This window comes from Camelina sativa, chromosome 3 (genome assembly GCF_000633955.1).
Source record: "Camelina sativa cultivar DH55 chromosome 3, Cs, whole genome shotgun sequence".
Taxonomy (NCBI): Eukaryota; Viridiplantae; Streptophyta; class Magnoliopsida; order Brassicales; family Brassicaceae; genus Camelina; species Camelina sativa.
The window spans coordinates 2,851,702-2,875,501 of NC_025687.1; the positions used below are offsets into that span (position 1 = coordinate 2,851,702).

Consider the following 23,800-nt stretch of genomic DNA (forward strand, 5'->3'; position numbering starts at 1 on the left):
TTATACGCCACAACAAAAATCAAACAGAGTTGTAACGATTTAGAATGAGACTGAAGTCAAGTTTGATTAGCTTGAAATCAAAGCTTTCAAGATCATGCAACAGACTCATCTCCTTCTTCCATGCCCGTTTTGGCAATGTCAATACCACACAGTCTTCTTCTTCTTCTAGTTTGTTGTCTTGTCTCTGTTTCCTCAATACTAATAAAGATCAGAGGATGAGCCAGATCAGACCCAGAAGTTCCCCGTGTAACAACAATTTTCTTTGTAACTATTACCATTTTGTAGGCCAGTTTTGATCTTAATTTTATTATACAATTGCCCAATGCAGCTAGTCTGATCGATGGTGTGAAGCTTCTGCATTCAAGGAAGATGTTTCCTTTGGCTGCGACGCAAAGGAACAAGAAAGCGAGGAAGAGTCAAAGATACATGTCAAAGGAAAATGGTGTGAAAGAGGCTTGTAGAAGCTTCGAGAACTATATGATCCATATGGTCGTTGAAGATGGGAAAATTGATGACTTGATGGACATGGAAGAGTTTCTCTATTATTGGAATAATCTGAATAACCCTATCTTCCTTGATCTTGTTACTAGATTCTATGGAGAGCTCTGCACTGACTTGTTCCCAGTCGATGATGACTGTGTTAAAAATTGATCAAAATGGGTTTTTTTTTTTTTTTTGGGCAAAGAAAATGGGTTAACACAGAGTATATTTCTCTGTGTTGTGTATTTTTGTAAGTTCTGCAACTTCAAGTGACAGGAACTTGATTCACTACAAGTTATATCTCAGTCACAGAAATAAAAGAGAATAATAATATTAAAAAAAAAAGAATTTCACACACACAACTGCAATGTCTTGTTCCAAGTCTGTTTCCGGAAACTTTTATTTCAAAGCATACATAATATAAAGTCGTCGACCAGCTCTATATATTATATAATGGCTAAAAGTCAAAAGGTGGGGGTTTGTCGCTGAAGAAGCGTGCGAAAACCTTATCTTCAAGAATGGCCAAGGCATTGCTAGATCTCATGCATATGGGGGTTTTGTATTGAACCAAAGAGGCACCCTCAGAGATGAAAAAGTTCATGAGAGAATCGAATGTTCCTGGTAGCACCACTCTGATCTCTAAAGCTCCAATCAAACCATTCTTACTCCGATATGCCCTGTAAATAGAGCCGAATGTTTCTTCCAGTACATAGCAACACTCCGCCATTAGTTTCTTATCAAGATCAAGAATTGTGTTTTTGTTTTTCGCTTTGAGTTCCCAGTAACCAACGTAATGGCCTGGAATAGTAGAGATATCTGCATACCATGTAAAATTTGTTAACATTAAATCCGAAGAATCAAGAACCATCCTTGCATTTGCCACTGCCTTTAAAAGCTCTTCCTCGGTTGTTGTCTCTATATCAACGCTTAGAGCCACATCATTTCTACGTACGAATCTAAATTGGGGTGCATTGTTGTAGAATCCACTCACTTGTAAAACATCTCCCAATCGATATCTGTATAAACCTAGCAAGACAAGTTAATTAAAAGATAAGACGAAAGTTGGAAACTCATTATTTTGCATATACACACTACATGTATATATATATATATATATCACTCACCAGTATAACTTGTGACCAAAGGCTCATAGTAGCAGCCTAAATTCACGTCCACAAGATCAACAATTTTGACCTCGTTTGCTTCATCAACAAGTAAGAACTCGAAGTATGCCATTTTGGGCATAAATGTGTAAGACACATCTTGTGGTTTGCATAGAGGATTCAAATTGATCCCAATTGAGGTTTCAGAAGAAAAATATTTCATGGAAACAATCGGCAACTTGTTGGAGTAGAACTCCAATGTTGGAATGTAGTGAGTCATCTGACCTGTAATTACACATTCAACAAATTTGGTTTTTGGCCAAAGTCTACAAATTATACCTCCCCATGAAATCTGGTTGCATTCTTTTTCTATCAAGTTTGCTAACTCAGGATTAGGTCCTCCAAGGATCTCAGACACGCAGTTTCTGCAACTTGTGTCTTCAATCCACTCGCTCACGTGACCCATTCGGATATTACCGCACAACTCCTTCCAATACTCTTCAAGAAAACTGATTGCTCGAACCAAGGCAGAAGCAAAAGCGGCACTCACACTCACAACCTCTTCTCTCCGGACAAGTCCACAGAGAAGATGACAATACATGCTCTGCTTATTGTCTCTGCATAAAATGATTTCGTTGGGACTAGTGTAAGATTTCGATGCCAGGTTCCTAAAGTAAGCGGTTTTTAAGACGATTGTACTCGCAGGCGCAGCTGGCAGACCCGAAGGAGTTGTAGATTCCATTTTAATGAAAGCAAACCTGATCGCCTTCCCTTGGTCGGCACCATCGATGTGCCTATAAAACGAAGAAAAATGTAAAACACTAAACTAGTTGTTCCACTAGACTACATGTCCTCGTACAAAAGCATGAAGGGTTTAGTTAATCATTGTACCTGGATATAACAAAGGAGCGAACATTACTAATGAATTCGACATTCTCCAAGTACTTCACGTTGAAAGGCAATAACTTCATTTTCCCTCCTGAAGTTCCAGAACTACACCCACAAAGTCAACAACCGTATAAAACATTTTGAGACTAATAAACTAGTTGATCCACTAAATCATATGATAAAACTGATTTCTAAAAGGGCAATTGTCATAATTAAATACCAAAAAAATAAAAGGAAATTAAACCAAAAAACGTATCTAAAGGCGAATTTAGTAATGGGTTGGGCCGATATGATATCTGAAGGCTCTCCATTCGCAACACGCTCTATATAAGGCTCAACATCGACGTATGTTACAATTGGTACATTTTTCTTGAAAAGCTCTTTACCGGACCTCCCATGAAGGAATCTCTTGAGATACTCAGTGTTTGCGTTATGTGTAAGTATCTCTTCTAATAAATCGTCTTGTATTTGCTTCACATTCGATGTTAAATCCTCCAAAACCTTATGCATCTCGTCGTCCAAACTTTTGTTGAGATGGGAGCTTTGACTCATATCTGATTTTCTTTAAAGTCGCCTGGAATCAATAGTTTTTGCACATTTGGTTTCTTCTATATGTGTAGCAAGCTGGCTAGTTTTTGAATTTTTAATGTTTATATTATAAAAATATAGTCTAATCTGAAAAAATACTGATAAGAAACAAATACTAGTGACAGCTTACCAACTCTGAAATAATCATTTTTTTTTCTTCTGAAATAATCATTATGTCTTGTATTCTATTTACTGATGGTATCTATACAATTATATACTGCCTCGATCTGTTACAACTTTTCAATTACTTTTTTTTATCTCTTCATGTCTTCCTCTTGTGCCAACTCATTTATAAAACAAGTGAAACGATTCGTAAAAAGCTTAAAGAACAATGGAAGCCAATATCACAACACTCTGAAACAACTCCAACCACAGAGGCTTGAAGAGAAAAGAACAAGAGAATAATTGTTCGAACAACAAGGATTCAAAAGCAAATTGTTGCTTCATTTTTGTTTCTCATTTAATTTAAGTTATATTGGTATACTATAGACACTCATAATTGAGGTTTACTAATGGGAGGAAAAAAAATAAAAAAAAAGTTAGTGAAGATCTAAAATTAAATTAATATTATTTAAAATTTAAGCCATTCATGTGAGTATTACCAATGGGTGACAAAAGGTGCTTCACGTTTATCTCGAGAAGGTTTAATATACGTGGTTCAACTGGTTCTACTTGGTGGACTCATCTTTTGTATTTTTAACAGATTCTACAATACCAATAATAATAATAATAAATCAGTGAATGGATTCGCAAAGAGCTTAACGCATAATTTAGGCTGTAGGTAACTTTACAGTTGTAACTTGTAAGCGGAGGAATAAATTATTTTCAGGATAATGAAGTAGGTAACCTTTAAATTAAGGGAATGCACTTTACTATACTCCTATAAGATTATCGGTCGTAAAATACATTAAAATTATGTACAGAAATCAGATATTCGCTAATTAATTAAAATATAGGTACATCATTAGTGGACGATTAAGACGTACAAAATATACAATACTATTGTCCCACATGGCCTTTTTAGTAAATATTATAAAAACATAGAGATTCCAAAACTAGCCAGCTGTAGTGATCAATTTATTTAGTTTACTTGAAACACATGCATGCATTAAACCAAAGTATGCAAATCTTGATTCCATGTAGATGTAGAGACTAAAGAAAACCAAAATATGAGTCTAAGATTCGATCTCAACGAAGGTTTAGAGGGGAAGCTGCAGAGTTTGGAAGATTTAGCGTGGAACGTGAAGCAAATACAAGATGAGATGCTAGAAGATATACTTACAGTTAACGCAAACACTGAATACCTCCACAGATTTCTCCATGGGAAGTTTGATAAAGAGCATTTCAAGAAAAACATACCAATTGTAACATACAAAGATGTTCAGCCTTATATCGAGGGCGTCGCAAATGGAGAGCCTTCAGATGTCATATCCGCTCAACCCATTACTGGATTCACCCGTAGGTAAAATATCAGTTTTTTATCATATAAATGATCTTAATTAAAGACTTAAAAGTATCAATTATCTTATTAGACTCGATGTAACGGTTTATGTGTAGTTCTGGAACTTCAGGAGGAAAACAAAAGTTATTGCCTCTTAACATGAAGTTCTTGGAGAACATCAAATTTCTCCGTAATATATGCGCGTTAGTTATATGCAGGTTCGTGTTTCTACAATAACTGTGTATTAGCTAGTGTCGTCATCGTTGTTGACAAATGTAAAATTATTAGGCATGTAGATGGTGCCGAGCAAGGAAAGGTGATGAAGTTTGCTTTCATTAAACTGGAATCTACAACTCCCTCCGGTTTGTTAGTTGGTACGTACTTCTACAAGAGCGATCACTTTAGGAACCAGACATCAAACTTTGATTTTTCATGTACAAGTCCTACCGAAATCGTTTTATGCAGAGACAATAAGCATAGCATGTATTGTCATCTCCTCTGTGGACTTGTCCAGAGAGAAGAGGTTGTGAGTGTGAGTGCTGCTTTTGCTTCTACTTTGGTTCGAGCAATCAATTTTCTTGAAGAGTATTGGAAGGAGTTGTGCAGTAATATCCGAATGGGTCACGTGAGCGAGTGGATTGAAGACACAAGTTGCAGAAACTGCGTGTCTGAGATCCTTGGAGGACCTAATCCTGAGTTAGCAAACCTGATTGAAAAAGAATGCAACCAGAATTTATGGGAAGGTATTATTAGGAGACTTTGGCCGAACACCAAATTTGTTGAATGTATTGTTACAGGTCAGATGACTCAATACATTCCAACATTGGAGTTCTATTCCAACGAATTGCCGATTGTTTCCATGAATTATCTTGCTTCTGAAGCCGTATTTGGGATGAATATGAATCCGCTATGCAAACCACAAGATGTGTCTTACACATTTATGCCTAACATGGCATACTTCGAGTTCTTACTTGTTGATCAAGTGAACGAGGTCAAAATTGTTGATCTTGTAGACGTGAAGTTAGGGTCCTATTACGAGACCTTGGTCACAAGTTATGCTGGTGAGTTACATATCCATGACCATGTGGTCTTATGAAAAACTGGTGTAATGTTTCCAACTAACACCCGTATGCGTGAAATCTAGCGATGCCTTAGCCATTCTTGAAAACAAGGTTCTCACACGTTATTTCAGCGATAAACCACCTCCACCTCTCTGACTTTTCCCCATTTGAGGGCTGCTTTGATTAACTTTAACAGGTTTAATTAGGCATAATTAATCCTTATATTATATATGTATGGTTTGGAATAAAAGTTTGGGAAACAAGAACATTACAGTTGTGTGTGTGAAATGTGCAATCTATTTCTTAGTTTTCTCTTATTCTTTTTCATTAGGTGATGGTATGTATGAGTAAGAGCTTTACCTGTGCAAACAAGATCAAGCTTGCATATTTAGGCAAAAGTCCCAAGTGTCTCGGAGTTACATTGACTTTTAACAATATTTTCCCAAAACTTTTAGTTGAAGAATATAAGAGTGTGCAAGTTAAGTATTATATAAATAAAATTGGATCATATGATCTGGAACTATATATAGATAATACTCTCAGTGGCTTCCATGAAGCAGAGTCGAGAGACATGATCACACCTCGAGATTCTAATATATATTTTTTTTCTCATTCAAAAATCTATACTAAAATAAGACGACAAAACAATTCAAAACTTTTGAATCTGAATCTCTAAATCTTCTTCACCCAATAAATTAAGGAAAAAGAAAAAAAAGTCAAGTCTCTTTCTTTCCATAGTTCTTATAATTGAGCAAGAAGCCCAGAAACAAAAAGTCACTACTTCCTAACACAAAGTGTCCAATGACTCAACTGGATCGTTCTAGGGTTTCCACGACCAAACTGATTCTCTCCGTGGTCGTCGACGGCGACTATTATGGCGGATCATCGGCCGCCGTTCCCTTTAACTGGGAGTCTCAGCCCGGAACCCCTAGACGATTCTTTAAGCGATCCTCCTTGTCCGGTTTCGATTCTGATTCTGATCTCAATTCTCCGGTATCAGCTCCACTCACACCTCCTCCTTCTTACTTCTACGCTTCTCCTTCCTCTACAAAAACACCCGTAAACCCTAAAAAAACCAACACTCTCTTTGGTTCCTTGCTTCCCAAGAATCGTAGCTCCCCGTCGTCTCCGGCTTCTTCTTCTTCGTCTTCATCAACAAGGTCACACTCGTCTTCGGTTACGTCTTCTCCATTGAGGACATCTGATTCGTGCAGCAGGAGGAACAGAAGGAGATCAGTGTGGTTCGAATCTGCTTCGAGTTTAGACTACGGATCCAATCATTATGATAATGCTAAATCTTCAGGATGTTACGCTTCCATCGTCAAGGTGTTACTCAGGGACGTTAAATAATTCTGCTTCTCGCTTTTTTTAGAATCTCTCCTAATTTGTTATTAATTTTCACTTTTTTTTTAATATCGGAAATAATTCTGAATTTTGTTTCCATCTCAACGAATCAATCGATTGAATCATATCAAACTCTAGTCTTCGATTTATCGAAATTAGTTACATGATAATAAAGAAAAAAGTGACAACCATCATTAGGGAAATTAAATAAACAAAGTAGGCAAAAACTAAACGGAGATGCACACTCTAATAATTTTGTGTTTAGCAAGTTGTATAATGGAGAAATTTCGCCAAAAACAGTACATACTATAATGAGATTAGATCTGAACATGTTCTGATCAGTTCAGTATTGCTCTACTTTTGTGCAGTCATGTGAGACCTCAATAAACAACAATAACTTCCACTTACGGTCAAATTCTCAACCATTGAAGTAATTGTTATTCTATCTTTTTATGTTTGAACAAAAAAAACCATCACGTGTATGTGCATAATATTTTTTTTTTTTTTTTCACACATTGGCTGATTCTAAGATTATGAGTTTCTTGAGATTCATACTAATTAGGCATTATTTGTTCACGTCTTGTTGTTTGTGGATCTTGAAATTTATTCCCATCAGGTCAAGTTTTTGGTTCTGATACAAAATTTTCACAGGCTTTGGTCAAATTTAAAATTCAAAAATCGTTTTTACCTCCCTCAACCATAAAACAAAATACAAAATCACTCGAGCTATTTCTCCAAAGGTTTAGAAGACGAAATTGCCCTCTTCTGCAGCAGAAGATAATGCTTCATCTTCCATCTCACGGAGCGCAGCTGCATTTGAATCATCTATTCCCAGCAGATATTGCAGCCTCGAGACTTTTTCCTGCGCGGGTTTAGGATTACTTTTTGAATAAATAGCATATAGATCGGATAGTTCCTCTGAGACCTCCCATGACATCGGCTCAGCCGGCACAGCTTTGTCACATGCAAGCAAATCATTCAGGGACGAGACCTGTAACCATAGAATAACCATACACGAGTCATACCTACAAGCTGAAAAACCAGAGTTTATGTCAAGATAAAGAGAGGCAAACGAGGATTTGCATACCACTCCTTTAGCGTTTCTCTGCCTGAGTAATGCCACGGCTTGGATCAGAGAGTTTGATAATCTACTCTGAGCGAGATCATGGACAACTCTTTTGGCTTTTTCCACATCAATACTGAGATCGGATGGGATTGTCTGGTAAACTTCGATTTCATCAAATTCACCTGTTCCTGATGAGAATATGTCATTCACTGTCTTCTTAAATAATTTCTCTCTCAGGCTCACGGCAATCATGCTGTCAAGACTCACGTTAGCCTCCTTGAGCTCACGTATCTGCTTTATGTTCAGTCTTCCTTGGTTAACAGCAGTTTCTATCGCGTTTGCCATTTTTGTGGTCGTTATATTCTTTATAACCTTCTCGGCTTGTGGCTGAGGTAAACCAACTTGTTTTTGCAACTCGTCTAGCTGCTCTACTCTAGCCTTTGTCAATTGCCCATCAGCTAAAATCACTTCAGCTTGTTGCCTAAAAGCCTGCTCGGCTAAACCTACGTGAATGTTGACTATTTCTTTCGAAGTCAATCCAAGAATCCCACCAAGCTGATTCAGAAGCACGTACTCTGAATCGTCTCTCTTTGTTGTGATTTGGGCGCCAAAAGGGATTCTTGTTACCTCTCCGGTTAGACAGTAGAGCAAGTATGTTTTGTAGAGATCGATTCTGTCCCTGTCAGGAAGGTCATCTTTAAGAGTTATCTCAGTCTGGCCAGGCTTTCCCATCTTCTCGGCAATTTCCTTGTCGGGTCTCGTCTTTCTGAGCGATTCAATAGATCCCCATTCCTCATCTTCACCATCTACTTCTTTCTCTTGAACAGGCTCCTCCTCAGGTGCCTTATCAGATGATTCTCCCTTAATATCAGCAACCATTTCAGTCACAACTAACGTGTTGAAAGCTATCATCTTCTTGAGCTCCTTTGCTGACTCGGTGCGGTTCTCTGCTGCTCTTGCTCGTCTGATATAGTTTGTGAAAACCCTACGGACCTGCATCAGTGAAGAGCTTTGTTTTTCATGTCCTGCTATGATAAGTCAGAATAATAACAAATCCTAATACCAAACATGGAGAAAGTGAATAGTGTGAGACTCACAGACTTGCTAGCAATAGACATTGCAGTTTCTCTGGATAACCGAAGACCGTGGGCAGCCTTTCTTACTGATTTGCGAGTTTCAGCATCATAACCATCCACTCCAGAAGAAATTGCATCCCTCACAACCTGGAAAAGATCAAACAAATAAGTATCAGTAGGTAAACTTTTTGGCAACAAGATGTGAAGGTTATAATGTAGTCAAAATTAAAAGTCAACGGGAAAAGATTGAAACAAAAGATGAGACGGATGTCTTAACAACATATTTTTTTCGAAAAGACAGTAAACTGCAGTGTCAACCCAAGACCATGAAAAATAGGATAAAGGGAGGAGATGATAACTGGATTACCTTTTCAAATATGGTTCCACATATTTCTGCATGAGCTTTCTCGACGGTTTGCTGAGGAATACAGAGCATGACTCTCAACCTTAACAAAGAAGCAACATTGTCATCGCTCAGCTCGCCATCAGTAACACACTGTTGAAGCTTCTGCCGATAGATCTCTGAAAAAGAGTAGGTGCTTGTCATATAATAGAAGAAAAGACCAAAATAGATATTAATTGTAAAGTAACAGCACGTAACCCTGTGAAAACTTACTGGAAGTTTGTTAAGAACCAAATCTACAACACTGAAAGCTAGCTTGCAAGGATAAGGAACCAGCAGGTTTACAAGCCATGAACTAAACTAATAAGATTTTAATCCATGGACCTATCTTATATTCGGGCGATTTGTGCAATTCAAACTGTATACCTCATTCATAACATAACAACATAAGGTTTCATTGGTTAATGCAAGGTCCATATACCTTCATGGATCGAGCCTGCCTTCTGTGCATCAAAGTGCAGCTCCTCGCAGAGCTTTTGAAGGTATTTTGCTTTACTGTCTTGTGCTTCAAGGTCACCACTAGAAACAGAGTTAGCAAGTCTTTTACGGTATGCCTTGGACGTCACATCAATACTAATAGCTTCAGCTTCCCGTTTTCCCAGTCCGAGTATGTTTCTAAGTTGGCTCATTGCTGCGAGCTACAATTCAGCCGAAAGACAATCAGAAAATACAAAAAAAATAATGGGGCTTGGATAGAGGATACAACATCTAAAACACCTGCTCTCTAAAGAACTTGCAACCAAGCTTTAGTATATAATATCTTATATAAATCTGGTGTGCGACTTGAGTTTACCTTATTGTCTTCTATGCGCCCACCAGATAAAGCATCTGTAACATATGCTCTATAAAGGAGCTTTAAATCATCCATTCTCCTCTCAAAATCAGACTCATCACCTAAGCCACAGAGATGCAAGGTTGAGAGCCATAATTTTTATTCAGAAAAGAGGAGGTCAAAAGCATCTTCACCTATCAAAGAAATAGGGCCAATCCCGCGTGCAAATTGATCTGCCTCTGAATGACTTTTCAAGGATACCAGCAGGTTGTTAAACTCCAGCACTTTTTCTAGCTCTTCCACGACAGATGCCAAACTCTTCCTGGATAAATTTAAATAACAATCATTGAAACTACATACTAGACTTACTAGATGATCCAATTTGTTTCCACTATTGATTATCAAAACGATACAAAAACTTATAAAATTAAAATCTCATGACTTTACTTCACAGTAAATAACTGTTAAGCCTTAGACTGCTTTTAAATACTTATACTAGAAAGACACTTCAACAAAGCAAAAGAGGGAAATATTTCTGATCAATTTTTACAAAAACCAAAACTTAAAACTAAAGCAACATGTCAATCTCTGTTCATCCCGACCAAACTCACTGTAGCAAGAAGTCACAACTAATTGGTGCAAGAATAAAAAGTTGAAAGTGTAAACCAAATTAATTCACATGGATTATAATTATTCTATGCATCATCATGCAAGCAATATGTTAAAGTGCTTTACGTTGCTCGTGTGCGAGATTTAAGTATGCTGAGCGCGGATGAAATGTTCTCTATGACTACTTTTCTTGTATGCTCTCTAAACAGGTCTTCAGCTAGCTGTGAGGGAGAAGAAACTGTCAGAAGAAGTATAACCAGACTACCATAGATGCAGGAAGTGAATGCCACAAAGAAATAGAGTACCTCATCAGAAAGCTTGAATGATAGTTGTGCTTTTCTAAGGTCCACAAGGTTTTCTACGTTAATATCTGCAAGAACATGTTTAGAAAGATAACCATGTAAGTTTCCATGCATTAAGCTGACGAAAATGCTAAGCTATATCTATTATCAATTTTAAATGAGAAGTATCCATTACATTATTACAGTCCCATGCAAAGTAACAATTAAGGTTGGTATTCAGACAACTCGCTGAGAAACCATACAAAACCCAATGGAAAAAGATGTGCCACACTAATTGATATAACCAACACGAGCAAACTCTCTTCGTTCTACAAAGGTAACATTACTTCCCATCTCATAATGTAAAACATTACCTCTACCGACTAATTTTAACCGCTCGGCATACAGCTGCTTTGCGTTTTCACGGATAGCAATCTCAACCTAGAAATGAGATTAAGACAATAGCAGAGAACTTCAGATTACCATATCGGAGTAAGTTGCCAATATGCAACTCCCCATAAAACAAATATTGCGCAAAATCACAACTATGGAAAAATAGTAGATGCCTACCTGAGCGTCTGTGACCTTCAATACTCGCTTCCAAGGTAAAAGGAAGGATGACGCGTCTCCAAACACAAGAGCTGAAACATATACAAGCCTCATAAATGCCTGCACTGGAAGCATACAACTTGTGATCACGCTTGTGCTCTTTCTTTCTGAACAAGCCCACAATAAAAATAATAACAAATACTAGGGACTGGCGACTCACCCGACGCTGTTCTGCATCACCTTCACGTTCTCCAGTCTCAAGTCTTTGCCTAAAAATCCTGCGGCCAATCTAAACAAAACCAAGGAATTAGTGATTATGCAATCAAGATACTTCTGAATCAACTGCAAAAAAAAAAAGCTAAAGGCTAATACAAACGAAGAAAAAGAATCTAGAAAGCACCTCCATGTGCATGGCAGCTGCATCAGGCTCGTCTATCCCCAAAGCACTTTTGAACTTGACTATCTTCGCCACTTCATCCCCTTTGAGAGACTGTCCTTCACTTGGAAGCACGGAAGTTACATACCTAATCACAGATTAAGATGCAAAGATTACTACAGAATTCTCCAATTAAGAGACAACATCTGACTTTTTAGGATTTAAAACATGACTCACCGGCAGTATATATCACAAATCTCAGCCTGGAATGCCTCGTCTCCTTTGTTAACACCATACCTGCAACACATAAGAAGGAACGTTAAGTACACTCGTGTGCGTAAATCTCAGCAATATGACAACAATTCAAGCAACCACTAACCTATCAGCGATCTTTTCTACATCCTCTTTCGTCACAGCGGCAGGATCTTCAAATTCGGCAACATAATTATGCAAACCGATAGCAGCTACCTCCGGTACGGCAGAGTTCAACGCATAAACAACAGCTCCACCGGCGGCTCCAGCTACAGCAGCCCCACCCAAGGCAATATTCCTGGAGCCAGCCAAACGGAGCCCAAGTCCGTAACCGGTAGCTAAAGACGCAGCTAAAACAACAGCAGAAGTGGCAAGCCTCACCGGCGGCGTCATCTTCTCAACAATAGGTTGCAATCCGGTGAGCTCCTTCTTATTTCCGTGTACATCGGAGTTCTTGGCCTGCGTAGATACTGATACTTGGTCGGAGGAAGCAGCTGAGTTGCGAGGGAACGAAACTCGGTAACGACGGCGAGTCAAACACTCAGACTTGGAGAAACGGTGAGGCAAAGAAGGTAGGAAGTGAGAGAGAAGAGGAGACCGTGGAGAAGGTGAAATTGGAGCGTTGATGGCGGCTACGAGGGAGGGATTCATGGTTCCCCCTACTGTGAAAGGATCCTAGCAGTCGTAGAGTGAAGAAGCTCGTAGGGTTTAACACAAGGAAAGAAGAAGAAGAAGAAGAAGATAGATCCGGAGGAAGAAAAGGGAAAGGGGATAGGGCCTTCACAAAAACATCGAAATTGCCCTTTCAAAACGTCGAGACGTTTTTTAATAATATTTTAAGACTGCGTGCTGTTTTTTATCTTCTAAAACGGTAAGAAGTTTAAAGTAAAAAATAAAAAAATAAAAAAATAACCGGCGTGTGTAAATTGGAAACGCGACGGTTTAGGGCAGGGGCAGTGTCGTCGTCGCCGTCGTCTTCGTCGCGGAGAAAAATGTTAACGGCTGATGTACCACCGAATCAGTCAATCTACATAAAGAATATCAATGAGAAGGTCAATAAAGAAGGTAACGCTATTCATTCGTTATTCTGCTTGCTGTATGTAGTCTGCAGATTCTGCAATGCATAAGTTACTTGTTCCCTGTTTTGTGAGCTTGCTTCTCTTGAATGTGTTACCGTGTCTTAGGTTCTCTTAAGGGTTTTTAAAGTTGCTCGATTTGATGTTTTACGACGGTTAAATTAAATGCCTGAGTTAGGACTCTATTGATGTTTTAACGGTTCAACCCTTTGTTTTTTTTTGTTTCCAGAGCTGAAGAGATCTCTTTACTGTTTGTTCTCTCACTTTGGAAGGATACATGATGTGGTTGCTTTAAAGACACCTAAGCTCCGGGGACAAGCATGGGTTGTCTTCACTGAAGTCACAGCCGCTAGTAATGCTGTCCGTCAGATGCAAAACTTTCCCTTCTATGATAAGCCAATGGTACTTTTTCTCATGTCTTATGTTCCAGCTCTATCCATTAGAAAGTTGCAGAGATTAACTTAGGAGTGGTAATTGAGTTTGCTTGCTGATTATATTTAATTGAAGGAAATATGACGACATTAGATGTTGAGGGCACAAGTGATTGCTAAGTAATAGATTAGTGAAATCTAATTGCCATTACACATTACTATTCAGTATTCACATCATGGTGATGTGTGATCTGTTTGGGTGCAGCGGATACAATATGCAAAATCAAAGTCAGATTGTGTTACTAAAGCCGAAGGGACTTTTGTCCCGAAAGAAAAGAAGATAATGCAAGAAGAGAAAGGTTTAACCTTTCTTGTCTATCACAAAGTTCAAACTTTTCAGCTCGTTTTATCTTCCTCTTCTACTTTCCCATCTGATAATTAACTAAAACACACATTTTACTTTCAGTTGAAAGGAGGCAACATGCTGAAGAAACTCAACAACCAAGCATGCCTAATGGCGCAACCGCTGTGAATGGAAGGCCTGTGGTAATACCTCAACATTTATCTTCTGACAGACATCATCGTTGCAACTTAGTCTGTAAACTCTTGTTTTCGCATTATTTCCAATACCCGTCTCTTCAATTTTGCAGCCGAGTGGGCAAGACACGGTTCCACCAAACAACATACTCTTCATTCAGAATCTTCCCATTGAGACGACTGGCATGATGCTTCAGATGCTGTTTGAGCAATACCCAGGATTCAAGGAGATAAGAACGATCGAAGCAAAACCCGGAATTGCGTTTGTGGAGTTTGGAGACGATGTTCAATCTTCTATGGCGATGCAGGCTCTTCAGGGTTTCAAGATCACTCCACCGAATCCAATGGTAATCTCTTTTGCCAAGAAGTGAAAACCAGAGGTTTGTCTACCTTTGAACGAACAAATGCTATGCGGATGAATGGTAGTGGTATACTAATTTGCGGCTGTTTAAAAGCAAAAGGTCGTATCATGCATGTTTTGGACCTTTGGTTCAATTCCGGTTAGTGGTTTGAAGGACCTAGATAAAGCTTTTCGACCAGAATGTAATGAGATTCGAAAAAATTAGCGAGGTTGGTAGAAAATCGCATTTTAAATGCCTTTTTATTATTAGGGACTTAGAGGGAAATTGAAACCATGAATTTAGAATGAGAAGATTATGGGATGTTTATTAACATCAACCAGCCAAAAAATAGTCGGAATCAATAAATAGAAACAACAAATAGGGGCTTCATCTCTCTCTTTTTTCTCTCACTTCCCTTTTCGTCTTTGACCTTTTAACAAAACTTGGAAATCATTCTACATTTGATGATAGCAAGATAATCAACGTTTCCCCAAAATAAAAACAGAGTCCTCTGTTTTGTTTCTTCATCTCACTAAGAGATTCTCAGTTCTCTCTGTCCACATCAAGTAGTTTCTGCATATTACAGAGCAATTCCTCTTCCTCCAAGTTCTTCACAAGTCTTTTGTACGCACAAAAATCAGAGCGATGTCAAAGCTAGACCTGGATGAGGTGAACTCGATGCAGAAAGGCAAAGTTCATGGGCCGTTCTTGGTGGAAAACATGGTGTGCCAAAAATATCACATGTTGACCTCGAAGGGTGTTTTCTTGGGCAGTGACCCTCTCAAATACGCAATGCCACTTTTGTTGCTGCAAATGGCCATCATCATCGTCACTTCAAGGCTTCTCTACCGCCTTCTCAAGCCCTTGAAGCAAGGCATGATCTCTGCCCAAGTCTTGGTAATAAGTTTGTCTATAATTCTTTCTTTTTCTGTGATCCAAGAGTCCCAGAGGAAAACTTAGGCTAATCTATGGAATCTTGAGCTCTTTTCATTTCTTTCCTTTTATTGAATTTTGCGAAATGTTGTTATCACGCAGGCTGGTATAATCCTAGGACCGTCTTTGTTTGGCCAAAACGCTGCATACAAAGATATGGTATTCCCCATGAACGGAAAAATTACTTTACAAACTCTCGCGAACCTTGGTTTCTTCATCCATCTCTTCCTACTCGGACTAAGAATCGACGCTAGCATCATTCGTAAAGCTGGTTCCAAAGCCATACTCATTGGTACAGCCTCCTACGCCTTCCCGTTCTCCCTCGGTAACCTCACTGTCCTCTTCTTGAAAAACACTTACAAGCTCCCCCCAGACGTTGTCCATTGCATCGGCACAGTGATCTCCCTCAATGCAATGACCTCATTCCCGGTCACCACAACCGTATTAGCCGAGCTCAACATCCTTAACTCTGATCTTGGACGGTTAGCCACGAACTGCTCCATTGTCTGTGAGGCCTTTAGCTGGATTGTGGCACTCGTTTTCAGAATGTTCTTGCGGGATGGGACAGCATCTAGCATTTGGTCTTTCATTTGGGTCTTTGCTCTTATCATAGTGATTTTCGTCGTCTGCAGACCGGTCATCATCTGGCTGACAGAGAGAAGAAGCATTTCTATCGATAAAACAGGTGAGATCCCATTCTTCCCGATTGTAATGATCTTGTTGGTAATAAGCTTGACCTCCGAAGTTCTCGGAGTCCATGCGGCGTTTGGAGCGTTCTGGCTCGGAGTATCTCTCCCGGATGGACCTCCGTTGGGGACCGGGCTCTCGACAAAGCTCGATATGTTTGCAACTAGCCTTACGCTCCCTTGTTTCATCGCCATTAGTGGATTGCAGACCAATTTCTTCGTGCTCGGAAAGAGCCACGTGAAGATCATTGAGGCCGTGATACTCATCACATACGGCTGCAAATTCCTTGGAACAGCAGCAGCTTCCGCTTATTGCAACATACAAATCAGAGACGCATTTTGTTTGGCCCTCTTGATGTGTTGCCAAGGAGTCATTGAGATCTACACATGCGTCATGTGGAGAGACGAAAAGGTATAATTAGAAGGCTTTCATTATTTTTTTGCTTCTCTGATCAAATTGTCTCTAAACGTAAGATCGGTCCATATAATCAATCTCGCAGGTTCTAAACACAGAATGCTTCAATCTCCTTATCATCACGCTCTTGCTCGTGACTGGCATTTCACGGTTCCTAGTTGTATACCTCTACGACCCGTCGAAGCGCTATAGAAGCACGAGCAAGCGAACGATCCTCAATACGAGACAACGAAACCTTCAGTTCCGTCTCCTGCTTTGCGTCTACAACGTCGAAAACGTACCTTCCATGGTTAATCTTCTAGAAGCTTCTTACCCGAGTCGGTTCAGCCCGATCTCTGTCTTCACGCTGCACCTCGTCGAGCTTAAAGGCAGAGCACACGCTGTGCTCGTACCGCATCACCAGATGAACAAACTCGATCCCAACACAGTGCAATCCACTCAAATCGTCAACGGTTTCCAACGTTTCGAACAGCAGAACCAAGGAACCCTAATGGCTCAGCATTTCACAGCTGCAGCTCCATTCTCCAGCATCAACGACGACATTTGCACTCTCGCCCTTGACAAGAAAGCAACGCTCGTTATCATCCCATTCCACAAACAGTACGCTATAGATGGTACGGTCGACCACGTAAACCCTGCAATCCGTAGCATAAACCTTAACGTTCTAGACAAGGCACCTTGCTCGGTTGGAATATTTATCGACCGGGGAGAAACAGAAGGCCGCCGTTCGGTCCTCATGAGCTACACGTGGCGAAACGTCGCAGTGATCTACATCGAAGGCCGAGACGACGCAGAAGCCTTAGCGTTCTCCATGAGAATCGCTGAACACCCGGAAGTGAACGTCACGATGATCCATTTCCGGCACAAAAGCACCATCCACCAGAACTACGTAATAGAAGAAGAATCCGAATTCTCAGAGTCTCACCTTATAAACGATTTCAAGAGCTTCGCCATGAACAAACCGAAAGTTAGTTACAGAGAAGAGATAGTAAGAGATGGCGTGGAAACCACGCAAGTGATTAGTGCACTTGGTGACTCATACGATTTGGTAATTGTGGGTCGTGACCATGACCTTGAGTCGTCCGTACTGTACGGGCTTACAGACTGGAGCGAGTGCCCTGAGCTAGGTGTGATCGGAGACATGTTTGCGTCACCGGATTTTCATTTCTCGGTACTAGTGATTCATCAGCAAGAAGGAGAGTCTCTAGCGATGGATAATAGCTATAAATTGCCAGATTCACCTCCTAGGGTTGGGGATCCAAGAGTGCACCCACATTTTTCTGTTGAAGAAGGATTTACTTCGGTTGATCGTCACAGCAACCGTTGATTACTGTAGTCTCTCTTTTTGTTTCTACTATTTTTTTCAATTTCAACATAAATAAAGGATGTAGTTTTTAGTGTTTGTTATTTTAACTACAGTTTTGTAACTAAGCGACTGATATTGTAGAACACACACATGTTTTTTGGAATGGTCAGTTCAGTTATTTTCCATTTTTAATTGGATTGAGAAACAACAAAGATATCATGAATGGAGGAAAACCACAATTTAATTAGCAGTTACAGAAACTTAATTATAAAACCTATGTCATAAGAAAATATACACTACAGTAAAATGTTAGCACTGTATCACATGCTTAATATTTCATTTTTTTTTAAAGGAAAATATGCTTTAAATAAAATAAAATGCTAGTCCCGTACACAACAATTAGCCACCCATAGTTATCAACAAAACGACTAGTCGTCAAATCAAATAATCAATCATGACAAATGTCAGTATCATCTAACTATTCTGAAAATGTTAATCAATTTGTCTGTTGTACAGTTGATAACCTTTTTTTTTTTTTGGACAAACGTACTCTCATAACATAATTCATACTTTTTTCAGTTTCTTGTATAAATCATAAATCTTATAAAATATATCTGATTGAGAGATGTGCTTTTAATATGAGACCCCAGAGTTTATTTCGAGAAATTGAAAGTGGGATCGTTTATTCCCAAGATGTGGGGATCTCAAAGTTGCTATTATGTGGACAGAAGCAACGGACGTGTCATGCTTTGACGTGAGAGATCAGTACGTAGCGTCAGATGATCGTGAGAACGAGTTAGTCACTCTCCGATATTCATATTACAAGAACTACGCTAAGTTTTTTTTTTTTTTTTTTGCGGTAGATACTAGATATAGCAGATCAGTATAATAACCAACAAATAACATATTAGTATTGGTCATTGTGTAGGAGAGAAATCTACAGCATTATAAATATTGGACACAAAAACAAACTTTAACCTTTGAATTATTAGTTTCGCTTAATAAATTAAAGCTAGCGAATGAATTCAAATTTTGGATGTATGAATATGTACGTAAAAATTGGAAGCATTTATTGCTCAGGCGTATGGAGAAGATGGGCTGTTTGGACCAAACATAGTAATGTATAGTTGCATACACATTATATTATACAAACAAAAATATTACTAGTAAAAATCGTCGACCATAGAGGAGGGGAATCAAATAGAAGAAAATAGAAAGAGTGATAAATAAACAAAAAAATAAAATGAATGTCTAATAGAGATGGGGCATCGAAGAGGGAATCCATGTGAAGGCAGCAAATTCAGATGGGCCCGCCAGCTTTCATTTTATCTTTTTTTTTGGGGTCATATATCTTTAAATGTTTTAATAATAAGAAGAATCATAATGTAGTCTTTTAGTCCTGATATTTTATTGCAATCATTTCATATTTTTTTTTTAAATATCTTAATTTGTAGTTGTAGACATCTCCAACCTTTTTGTCCAATAACAAAATTATGAACTTCTTTATACTGTATTTTAAATTCCAGCTGATCATAATGTCATCAAAAATATAATTTTTATTTAACTAGTAACAGTGAATGTAGTTTTTTTACTCTTATAAACTTTTTTTTAGGTTTAAATAGCAACCACCGTACGTACCTGACATGTTTAAACGAATCGAATCTTAGAAACTTTAATGAGTGTTAAAAAAAATATTGTTAACTCATTTATATATAATGTTAAGAGTTGAAAAACAAATCTCTACACAATAAGAATTTCAATTCATTTTACATGAGGAGATAAAACTGTTCATTAATTTACTTTTATTTTTTTTATCAATAATCATTAACAAACTTTCATGGTTTACATTATAAGTTGTTTTTATTTTACATTATGATTAAATGTTTATATTATTTGGAATTTGGAACGTATGTTTTTTAGAAAGAAAAAAAAAATCGGTTTCAAAGGCTTTTCGATTGGTCCACTTACATGTGAAAACCTGCACACTAAAGTATAATTATAAATTATTATTTCATAACTACCCAACTTATAAAATTAAGTCTAATCATTCAACAAAGTGGTATTTCCGTTAAACACACATTTTATCATAATCATTGATCATAATTTCATTGATGCTCTTTTAGTCTATAAATGGATCACCACACACTTCAATCCCATTTTTTAAAGTTTTTTAAACCGTTCGCATTCTTCCATATTATTCCATGTAAACAGTGTTAACATGTCCAATAAAAATTTACCACATCAAACTTTGGCCATAGTTGAATTTATATGTGCAATTTGCTTGTGATTAATGACTGATTATCGGAATTCGGAAATCATTCTCAGGTGACTGACTCGAAATTACAACAACATAATTTCAAACACAGATCCTATCCACATTATATAACTTTTTTTCGTGAAATTTTCCTCAAAAAAAAAAAAACAATCTCTCGAAACATAAGAAGAATCCGGCTTCCGGACAAAAAAACACCATTAGCTAGAGAGGTAAAGCCGTAAAGGGAAGAGCGAAGAGGAGNTGGCGTGGAAACCACGCAAGTGATTAGTGCACTTGGTGACTCATACGATTTGGTAATTGTGGGTCGTGACCATGACCTTGAGTCGTCCGTACTGTACGGGCTTACAGACTGGAGCGAGTGCCCTGAGCTAGGTGTGATCGGAGACATGTTTGCGTCACCGGATTTTCATTTCTCGGTACTAGTGATTCATCAGCAAGAAGGAGAGTCTCTAGCGATGGATAATAGCTATAAATTGCCAGATTCACCTCCTAGGGTTGGGGATCCAAGAGTGCACCCACATTTTTCTGTTGAAGAAGGATTTACTTCGGTTGATCGTCACAGCAACCGTTGATTACTGTAGTCTCTCTTTTTGTTTCTACTATTTTTTTCAATTTCAACATAAATAAAGGATGTAGTTTTTAGTGTTTGTTATTTTAACTACAGTTTTGTAACTAAGCGACTGATATTGTAGAACACACACATGTTTTTTGGAATGGTCAGTTCAGTTATTTTCCATTTTTAATTGGATTGAGAAACAACAAAGATATCATGAATGGAGGAAAACCACAATTTAATTAGCAGTTACAGAAACTTAATTATAAAACCTATGTCATAAGAAAATATACACTACAGTAAAATGTTAGCACTGTATCACATGCTTAATATTTCATTTTTTTTTAAAGGAAAATATGCTTTAAATAAAATAAAATGCTAGTCCCGTACACAACAATTAGCCACCCATAGTTATCAACAAAACGACTAGTCGTCAAATCAAATAATCAATCATGACAAATGTCAGTATCATCTAACTATTCTGAAAATGTTAATCAATTTGTCTGTTGTACAGTTGATAACCTTTTTTTTTTTTTTGGACAAACGTACTCTCATAACATAATTCATACTTTTTTCAGTTTCTTGTATAAATCATAAATCTTATAAAATATATCTGATTGAGAGATGTGCTTTTAATATGAGACCCCAGAGTTTATTTCGAGAAATTGAAAGTGGGATCGTTTATTCCCAAGATGTGGGGATCTCAAAGTTGCTATTATGTGGACAGAAGCAACGGACGTGTCATGCTTTGACGTGAGAGATCAGTACGTAGCGTCAGATGATCGTGAGAACGAGTTAGTCACTCTCCGATATTCATATTACAAGAACTACGCTAAGTTTTTTTTTTTTTTTTTTGCGGTAGATACTAGATATAGCAGATCAGTATAATAACCAACAAATAACATATTAGTATTGGTCATTGTGTAGGAGAGAAATCTACAGCATTATAAATATTGGACACAAAAACAAACTTTAACCTTTGAATTATTAGTTTCGCTTAATAAATTAAAGCTAGCGAATGAATTCAAATTTTGGATGTATGAATATGTACGTAAAAATTGGAAGCATTTATTGCTCAGGCGTATGGAGAAGATGGGCTGTTTGGACCAAACATAGTAATGTATAGTTGCATACACATTATATTATACAAACAAAAATATTACTAGTAAAAATCGTCGACCATAGAGGAGGGGAATCAAATAGAAGAAAATAGAAAGAGTGATAAATAAACAAAAAAATAAAATGAATGTCTAATAGAGATGGGGCATCGAAGAGGGAATCCATGTGAAGGCAGCAAATTCAGATGGGCCCGCCAGCTTTCATTTTATCTTTTTTTTTGGGGTCATATATCTTTAAATGTTTTAATAATAAGAAGAATCATAATGTAGTCTTTTAGTCCTGATATTTTATTGCAATCATTTCATATTTTTTTTTTAAATATCTTAATTTGTAGTTGTAGACATCTCCAACCTTTTTGTCCAATAACAAAATTATGAACTTCTTTATACTGTATTTTAAATTCCAGCTGATCATAATGTCATCAAAAATATAATTTTTATTTAACTAGTAACAGTGAATGTAGTTTTTTTACTCTTATAAACTTTTTTTTAGGTTTAAATAGCAACCACCGTACGTACCTGACATGTTTAAACGAATCGAATCTTAGAAACTTTAATGAGTGTTAAAAAAAATATTGTTAACTCATTTATATATAATGTTAAGAGTTGAAAAACAAATCTCTACACAATAAGAATTTCAATTCATTTTACATGAGGAGATAAAACTGTTCATTAATTTACTTTTATTTTTTTTATCAATAATCATTAACAAACTTTCATGGTTTACATTATAAGTTGTTTTTATTTTACATTATGATTAAATGTTTATATTATTTGGAATTTGGAACGTATGTTTTTTAGAAAGAAAAAAAAAATCGGTTTCAAAGGCTTTTCGATTGGTCCACTTACATGTGAAAACCTGCACACTAAAGTATAATTATAAATTATTATTTCATAACTACCCAACTTATAAAATTAAGTCTAATCATTCAACAAAGTGGTATTTCCGTTAAACACACATTTTATCATAATCATTGATCATAATTTCATTGATGCTCTTTTAGTCTATAAATGGATCACCACACACTTCAATCCCATTTTTTAAAGTTTTTTAAACCGTTCGCATTCTTCCATATTATTCCATGTAAACAGTGTTAACATGTCCAATAAAAATTTACCACATCAAACTTTGGCCATAGTTGAATTTATATGTGCAATTTGCTTGTGATTAATGACTGATTATCGGAATTCGGAAATCATTCTCAGGTGACTGACTCGAAATTACAACAACATAATTTCAAACACAGATCCTATCCACATTATATAACTTTTTTTCGTGAAATTTTCCTCAAAAAAAAAAAAACAATCTCTCGAAACATAAGAAGAATCCGGCTTCCGGACAAAAAAACACCATTAGCTAGAGAGGTAAAGCCGTAAAGGGAAGAGCGAAGAGGAGTTAATTAAGATCCTCGGTGATACTGTCGAGATGAGGCCGCCACGTGGATACTGACGCCGATCTGCTGTGTCGCCGGCGATGACGGTGTTCTTTACCATCCGAGGCCGACGACACAACTTCTTCTAAGTACTTCTCACACAACTTCACGCATTCAGAATCATCACCTTTAACAACGTCTCCGGTGGCGGCGTCGGCGTTAGGGTTTTCGAGAGTCTTTTTACGGCGAGGAGCGTCCTTTCTCCGCCTTTTCTTCTCCGGCAAGGAAGAATCAGGGATAAGAAAATAGATGCTCCCTCGCTTGAGCTCAGATTCAGGGGACAAGATCAAGATTTTGCGGACAACTCCTTGAGAACATGGTTTGCTTAGGACATGGTTTGGGTTTGCTTGGAGGATCTCTCCGGCTGTTATTGACCGTGTGATCTCCTCAACGTAGCCGTTTAGATGAACGATCCTGATCAAATCTAGTGCTCCACATGGAAGAACACAAGCCAGACAACACCTTAA

At 37.8% G+C, this 23,800-nt stretch overlaps 8 protein-coding genes across 11 annotated transcripts in view; 5 read left to right on the forward strand and 3 right to left on the reverse strand.

Annotated features, from left to right (window-relative positions):
* On the forward strand, positions 44-775 carry LOC104764936 (transcription repressor OFP17-like). Its single transcript, XM_010488547.1, has 2 exons — positions 44-246; positions 329-775. Exons 1-2 carry the CDS (start codon positions 45-47, stop codon positions 649-651), a joined length of 525 nt encoding a protein of 174 aa, XP_010486849.1. The 5' UTR covers position 44; the 3' UTR covers positions 652-775.
* Positions 794-3,194, reverse strand: LOC104764946 (4-substituted benzoates-glutamate ligase GH3.12-like). The gene is made up of 4 exons (XM_019243329.1): positions 2,716-3,194; positions 2,475-2,576; positions 1,605-2,377; positions 794-1,506 (listed from the first exon to the last, which is right to left on the reverse strand). The coding sequence occupies exons 1-4, from the start codon at positions 3,021-3,023 to the stop codon at positions 938-940; spliced, it is 1,752 nt and encodes a 583-aa protein (XP_019098874.1). The 5' UTR covers positions 3,024-3,194; the 3' UTR covers positions 794-937.
* LOC104764959 (4-substituted benzoates-glutamate ligase GH3.12-like) lies at positions 4,188-5,848 on the forward strand. Of its 2 annotated transcripts, XM_010488587.1 has the most exons (4): positions 4,188-4,521; positions 4,617-4,718; positions 4,789-4,874; positions 4,966-5,848. In XM_010488587.1, exons 1-4 carry the CDS (start codon positions 4,229-4,231, stop codon positions 5,028-5,030), a joined length of 546 nt encoding a protein of 181 aa, XP_010486889.1. In that variant the 5' UTR covers positions 4,188-4,228; the 3' UTR covers positions 5,031-5,848. The 2 variants fall into 2 exon arrangements, with proteins under 2 accessions (XP_010486889.1, XP_010486881.1); XM_010488579.1 differs by having other exon boundaries at positions 4,789-5,848.
* On the forward strand, positions 6,283-6,992 carry LOC104764971 (putative protein TPRXL). The gene has a single exon (XM_010488599.1). The coding sequence runs from the start codon at positions 6,363-6,365 to the stop codon at positions 6,909-6,911; it is 549 nt and encodes a 182-aa protein (XP_010486901.1). The 5' UTR covers positions 6,283-6,362; the 3' UTR covers positions 6,912-6,992.
* LOC104764981 (protein TIC110, chloroplastic) lies at positions 7,545-12,940 on the reverse strand. The gene is made up of 15 exons (XM_010488609.2): positions 12,417-12,940; positions 12,275-12,334; positions 12,062-12,185; positions 11,882-11,950; positions 11,683-11,781; positions 11,487-11,553; positions 11,137-11,201; positions 10,958-11,052; positions 10,417-10,544; positions 10,244-10,344; positions 9,872-10,088; positions 9,415-9,569; positions 9,069-9,194; positions 7,993-8,964; positions 7,545-7,896 (listed from the first exon to the last, which is right to left on the reverse strand). Exons 1-15 carry the CDS (start codon positions 12,938-12,940, stop codon positions 7,648-7,650), a joined length of 3,051 nt encoding a protein of 1,016 aa, XP_010486911.1. The 3' UTR covers positions 7,545-7,647.
* On the forward strand, positions 13,207-14,877 carry LOC104764991 (U2 small nuclear ribonucleoprotein B'' 2). Of its 2 annotated transcripts, none has more exons than XM_010488622.2 (5): positions 13,207-13,354; positions 13,595-13,767; positions 14,002-14,095; positions 14,203-14,282; positions 14,387-14,877. In XM_010488622.2, the coding sequence occupies exons 1-5, from the start codon at positions 13,282-13,284 to the stop codon at positions 14,642-14,644; spliced, it is 678 nt and encodes a 225-aa protein (XP_010486924.1). In that variant the 5' UTR covers positions 13,207-13,281; the 3' UTR covers positions 14,645-14,877. The 2 variants fall into 2 exon arrangements, with proteins under 2 accessions (XP_010486924.1, XP_010486933.1); XM_010488631.1 differs by having other exon boundaries at positions 14,203-14,279.
* On the forward strand, positions 15,097-17,975 carry LOC104778594 (cation/H(+) antiporter 14). The gene is made up of 3 exons (XM_010503047.1): positions 15,097-15,511; positions 15,650-16,645; positions 16,734-17,975. Exons 1-3 carry the CDS (start codon positions 15,260-15,262, stop codon positions 17,973-17,975), a joined length of 2,490 nt encoding a protein of 829 aa, XP_010501349.1. The 5' UTR covers positions 15,097-15,259.
* The window catches only part of LOC104765003, a 5,518-nt gene continuing 2,023 nt past the window's right edge, over positions 20,306-23,800 (reverse strand). Inside the window, exons 2-3 of one of the 2 annotated variants that reach the window (XM_019241321.1) lie at positions 23,252-23,795; positions 20,306-20,424 (exon numbers count right to left, since the gene is read on the reverse strand). In XM_019241321.1, the coding sequence (XP_019096866.1) occupies positions 23,297-23,795 (499 nt within the window). In that variant the 3' untranslated portion in view covers positions 20,306-20,424; positions 23,252-23,296. Of the gene's footprint in view, positions 20,425-23,132; positions 23,796-23,800 lie in introns of those variants that run through there. The other variant, XM_010488643.1, reaches the window with a different exon arrangement.

Coding starts and splice junctions, on each gene's coding strand:
- LOC104778594 (XM_010503047.1), top strand. CDS start 15,260: ATGTCAAAGCTAGACCTGGATGAGGTGAACTCGATGCAGAAAGGCAAA. Junction 15,512..15,649: donor TGATCTCTGCCCAAGTCTTG/GTAATAAGTTTG, acceptor GTTATCACGCAG/GCTGGTATAATCCTAGGACC. Junction 16,646..16,733: donor TCATGTGGAGAGACGAAAAG/GTATAATTAGAA, acceptor TCAATCTCGCAG/GTTCTAAACACAGAATGCTT.
- LOC104764971 (XM_010488599.1), top strand. CDS start 6,363: ATGACTCAACTGGATCGTTCTAGGGTTTCCACGACCAAACTGATTCTC.
- LOC104764936 (XM_010488547.1), top strand. CDS start 45: ATGAGACTGAAGTCAAGTTTGATTAGCTTGAAATCAAAGCTTTCAAGA. Junction 247..328: donor CAGACCCAGAAGTTCCCCGT/GTAACAACAATT, acceptor TGCCCAATGCAG/CTAGTCTGATCGATGGTGTG.
- LOC104764991 (XM_010488622.2), top strand. CDS start 13,282: ATGTTAACGGCTGATGTACCACCGAATCAGTCAATCTACATAAAGAAT. Junction 13,355..13,594: donor TGAGAAGGTCAATAAAGAAG/GTAACGCTATTC, acceptor TTTTGTTTCCAG/AGCTGAAGAGATCTCTTTAC. Junction 14,283..14,386: donor CTGTGAATGGAAGGCCTGTG/GTAATACCTCAA, acceptor TCAATTTTGCAG/CCGAGTGGGCAAGACACGGT.
- LOC104764946 (XM_019243329.1), bottom strand. CDS start 3,023: ATGAGTCAAAGCTCCCATCTCAACAAAAGTTTGGACGACGAGATGCAT. Junction 2,577..2,715: donor GCCTTTAGATACGTTTTTTG/GTTTAATTTCCT, acceptor TTGTGGGTGTAG/TTCTGGAACTTCAGGAGGGA. Junction 2,378..2,474: donor CGCTCCTTTGTTATATCCAG/GTACAATGATTA, acceptor TTCGTTTTATAG/GCACATCGATGGTGCCGACC.
- LOC104764981 (XM_010488609.2), bottom strand. CDS start 12,940: ATGAATCCCTCCCTCGTAGCCGCCATCAACGCTCCAATTTCACCTTCT. Junction 12,186..12,274: donor ATTTGTGATATATACTGCCG/GTGAGTCATGTT, acceptor ATCTGTGATTAG/GTATGTAACTTCCGTGCTTC. Junction 9,195..9,414: donor GTGGAACCATATTTGAAAAG/GTAATCCAGTTA, acceptor GATCTTTTCCAG/GTTGTGAGGGATGCAATTTC.
- LOC104764959 (XM_010488579.1), top strand. CDS start 4,229: ATGAGTCTAAGATTCGATCTCAACGAAGGTTTAGAGGGGAAGCTGCAG. Junction 4,522..4,616: donor ATTACTGGATTCACCCGTAG/GTAAAATATCAG, acceptor GTTTATGTGTAG/TTCTGGAACTTCAGGAGGAA. Junction 4,719..4,788: donor TGCGCGTTAGTTATATGCAG/GTTCGTGTTTCT, acceptor TAAAATTATTAG/GCATGTAGATGGTGCCGAGC.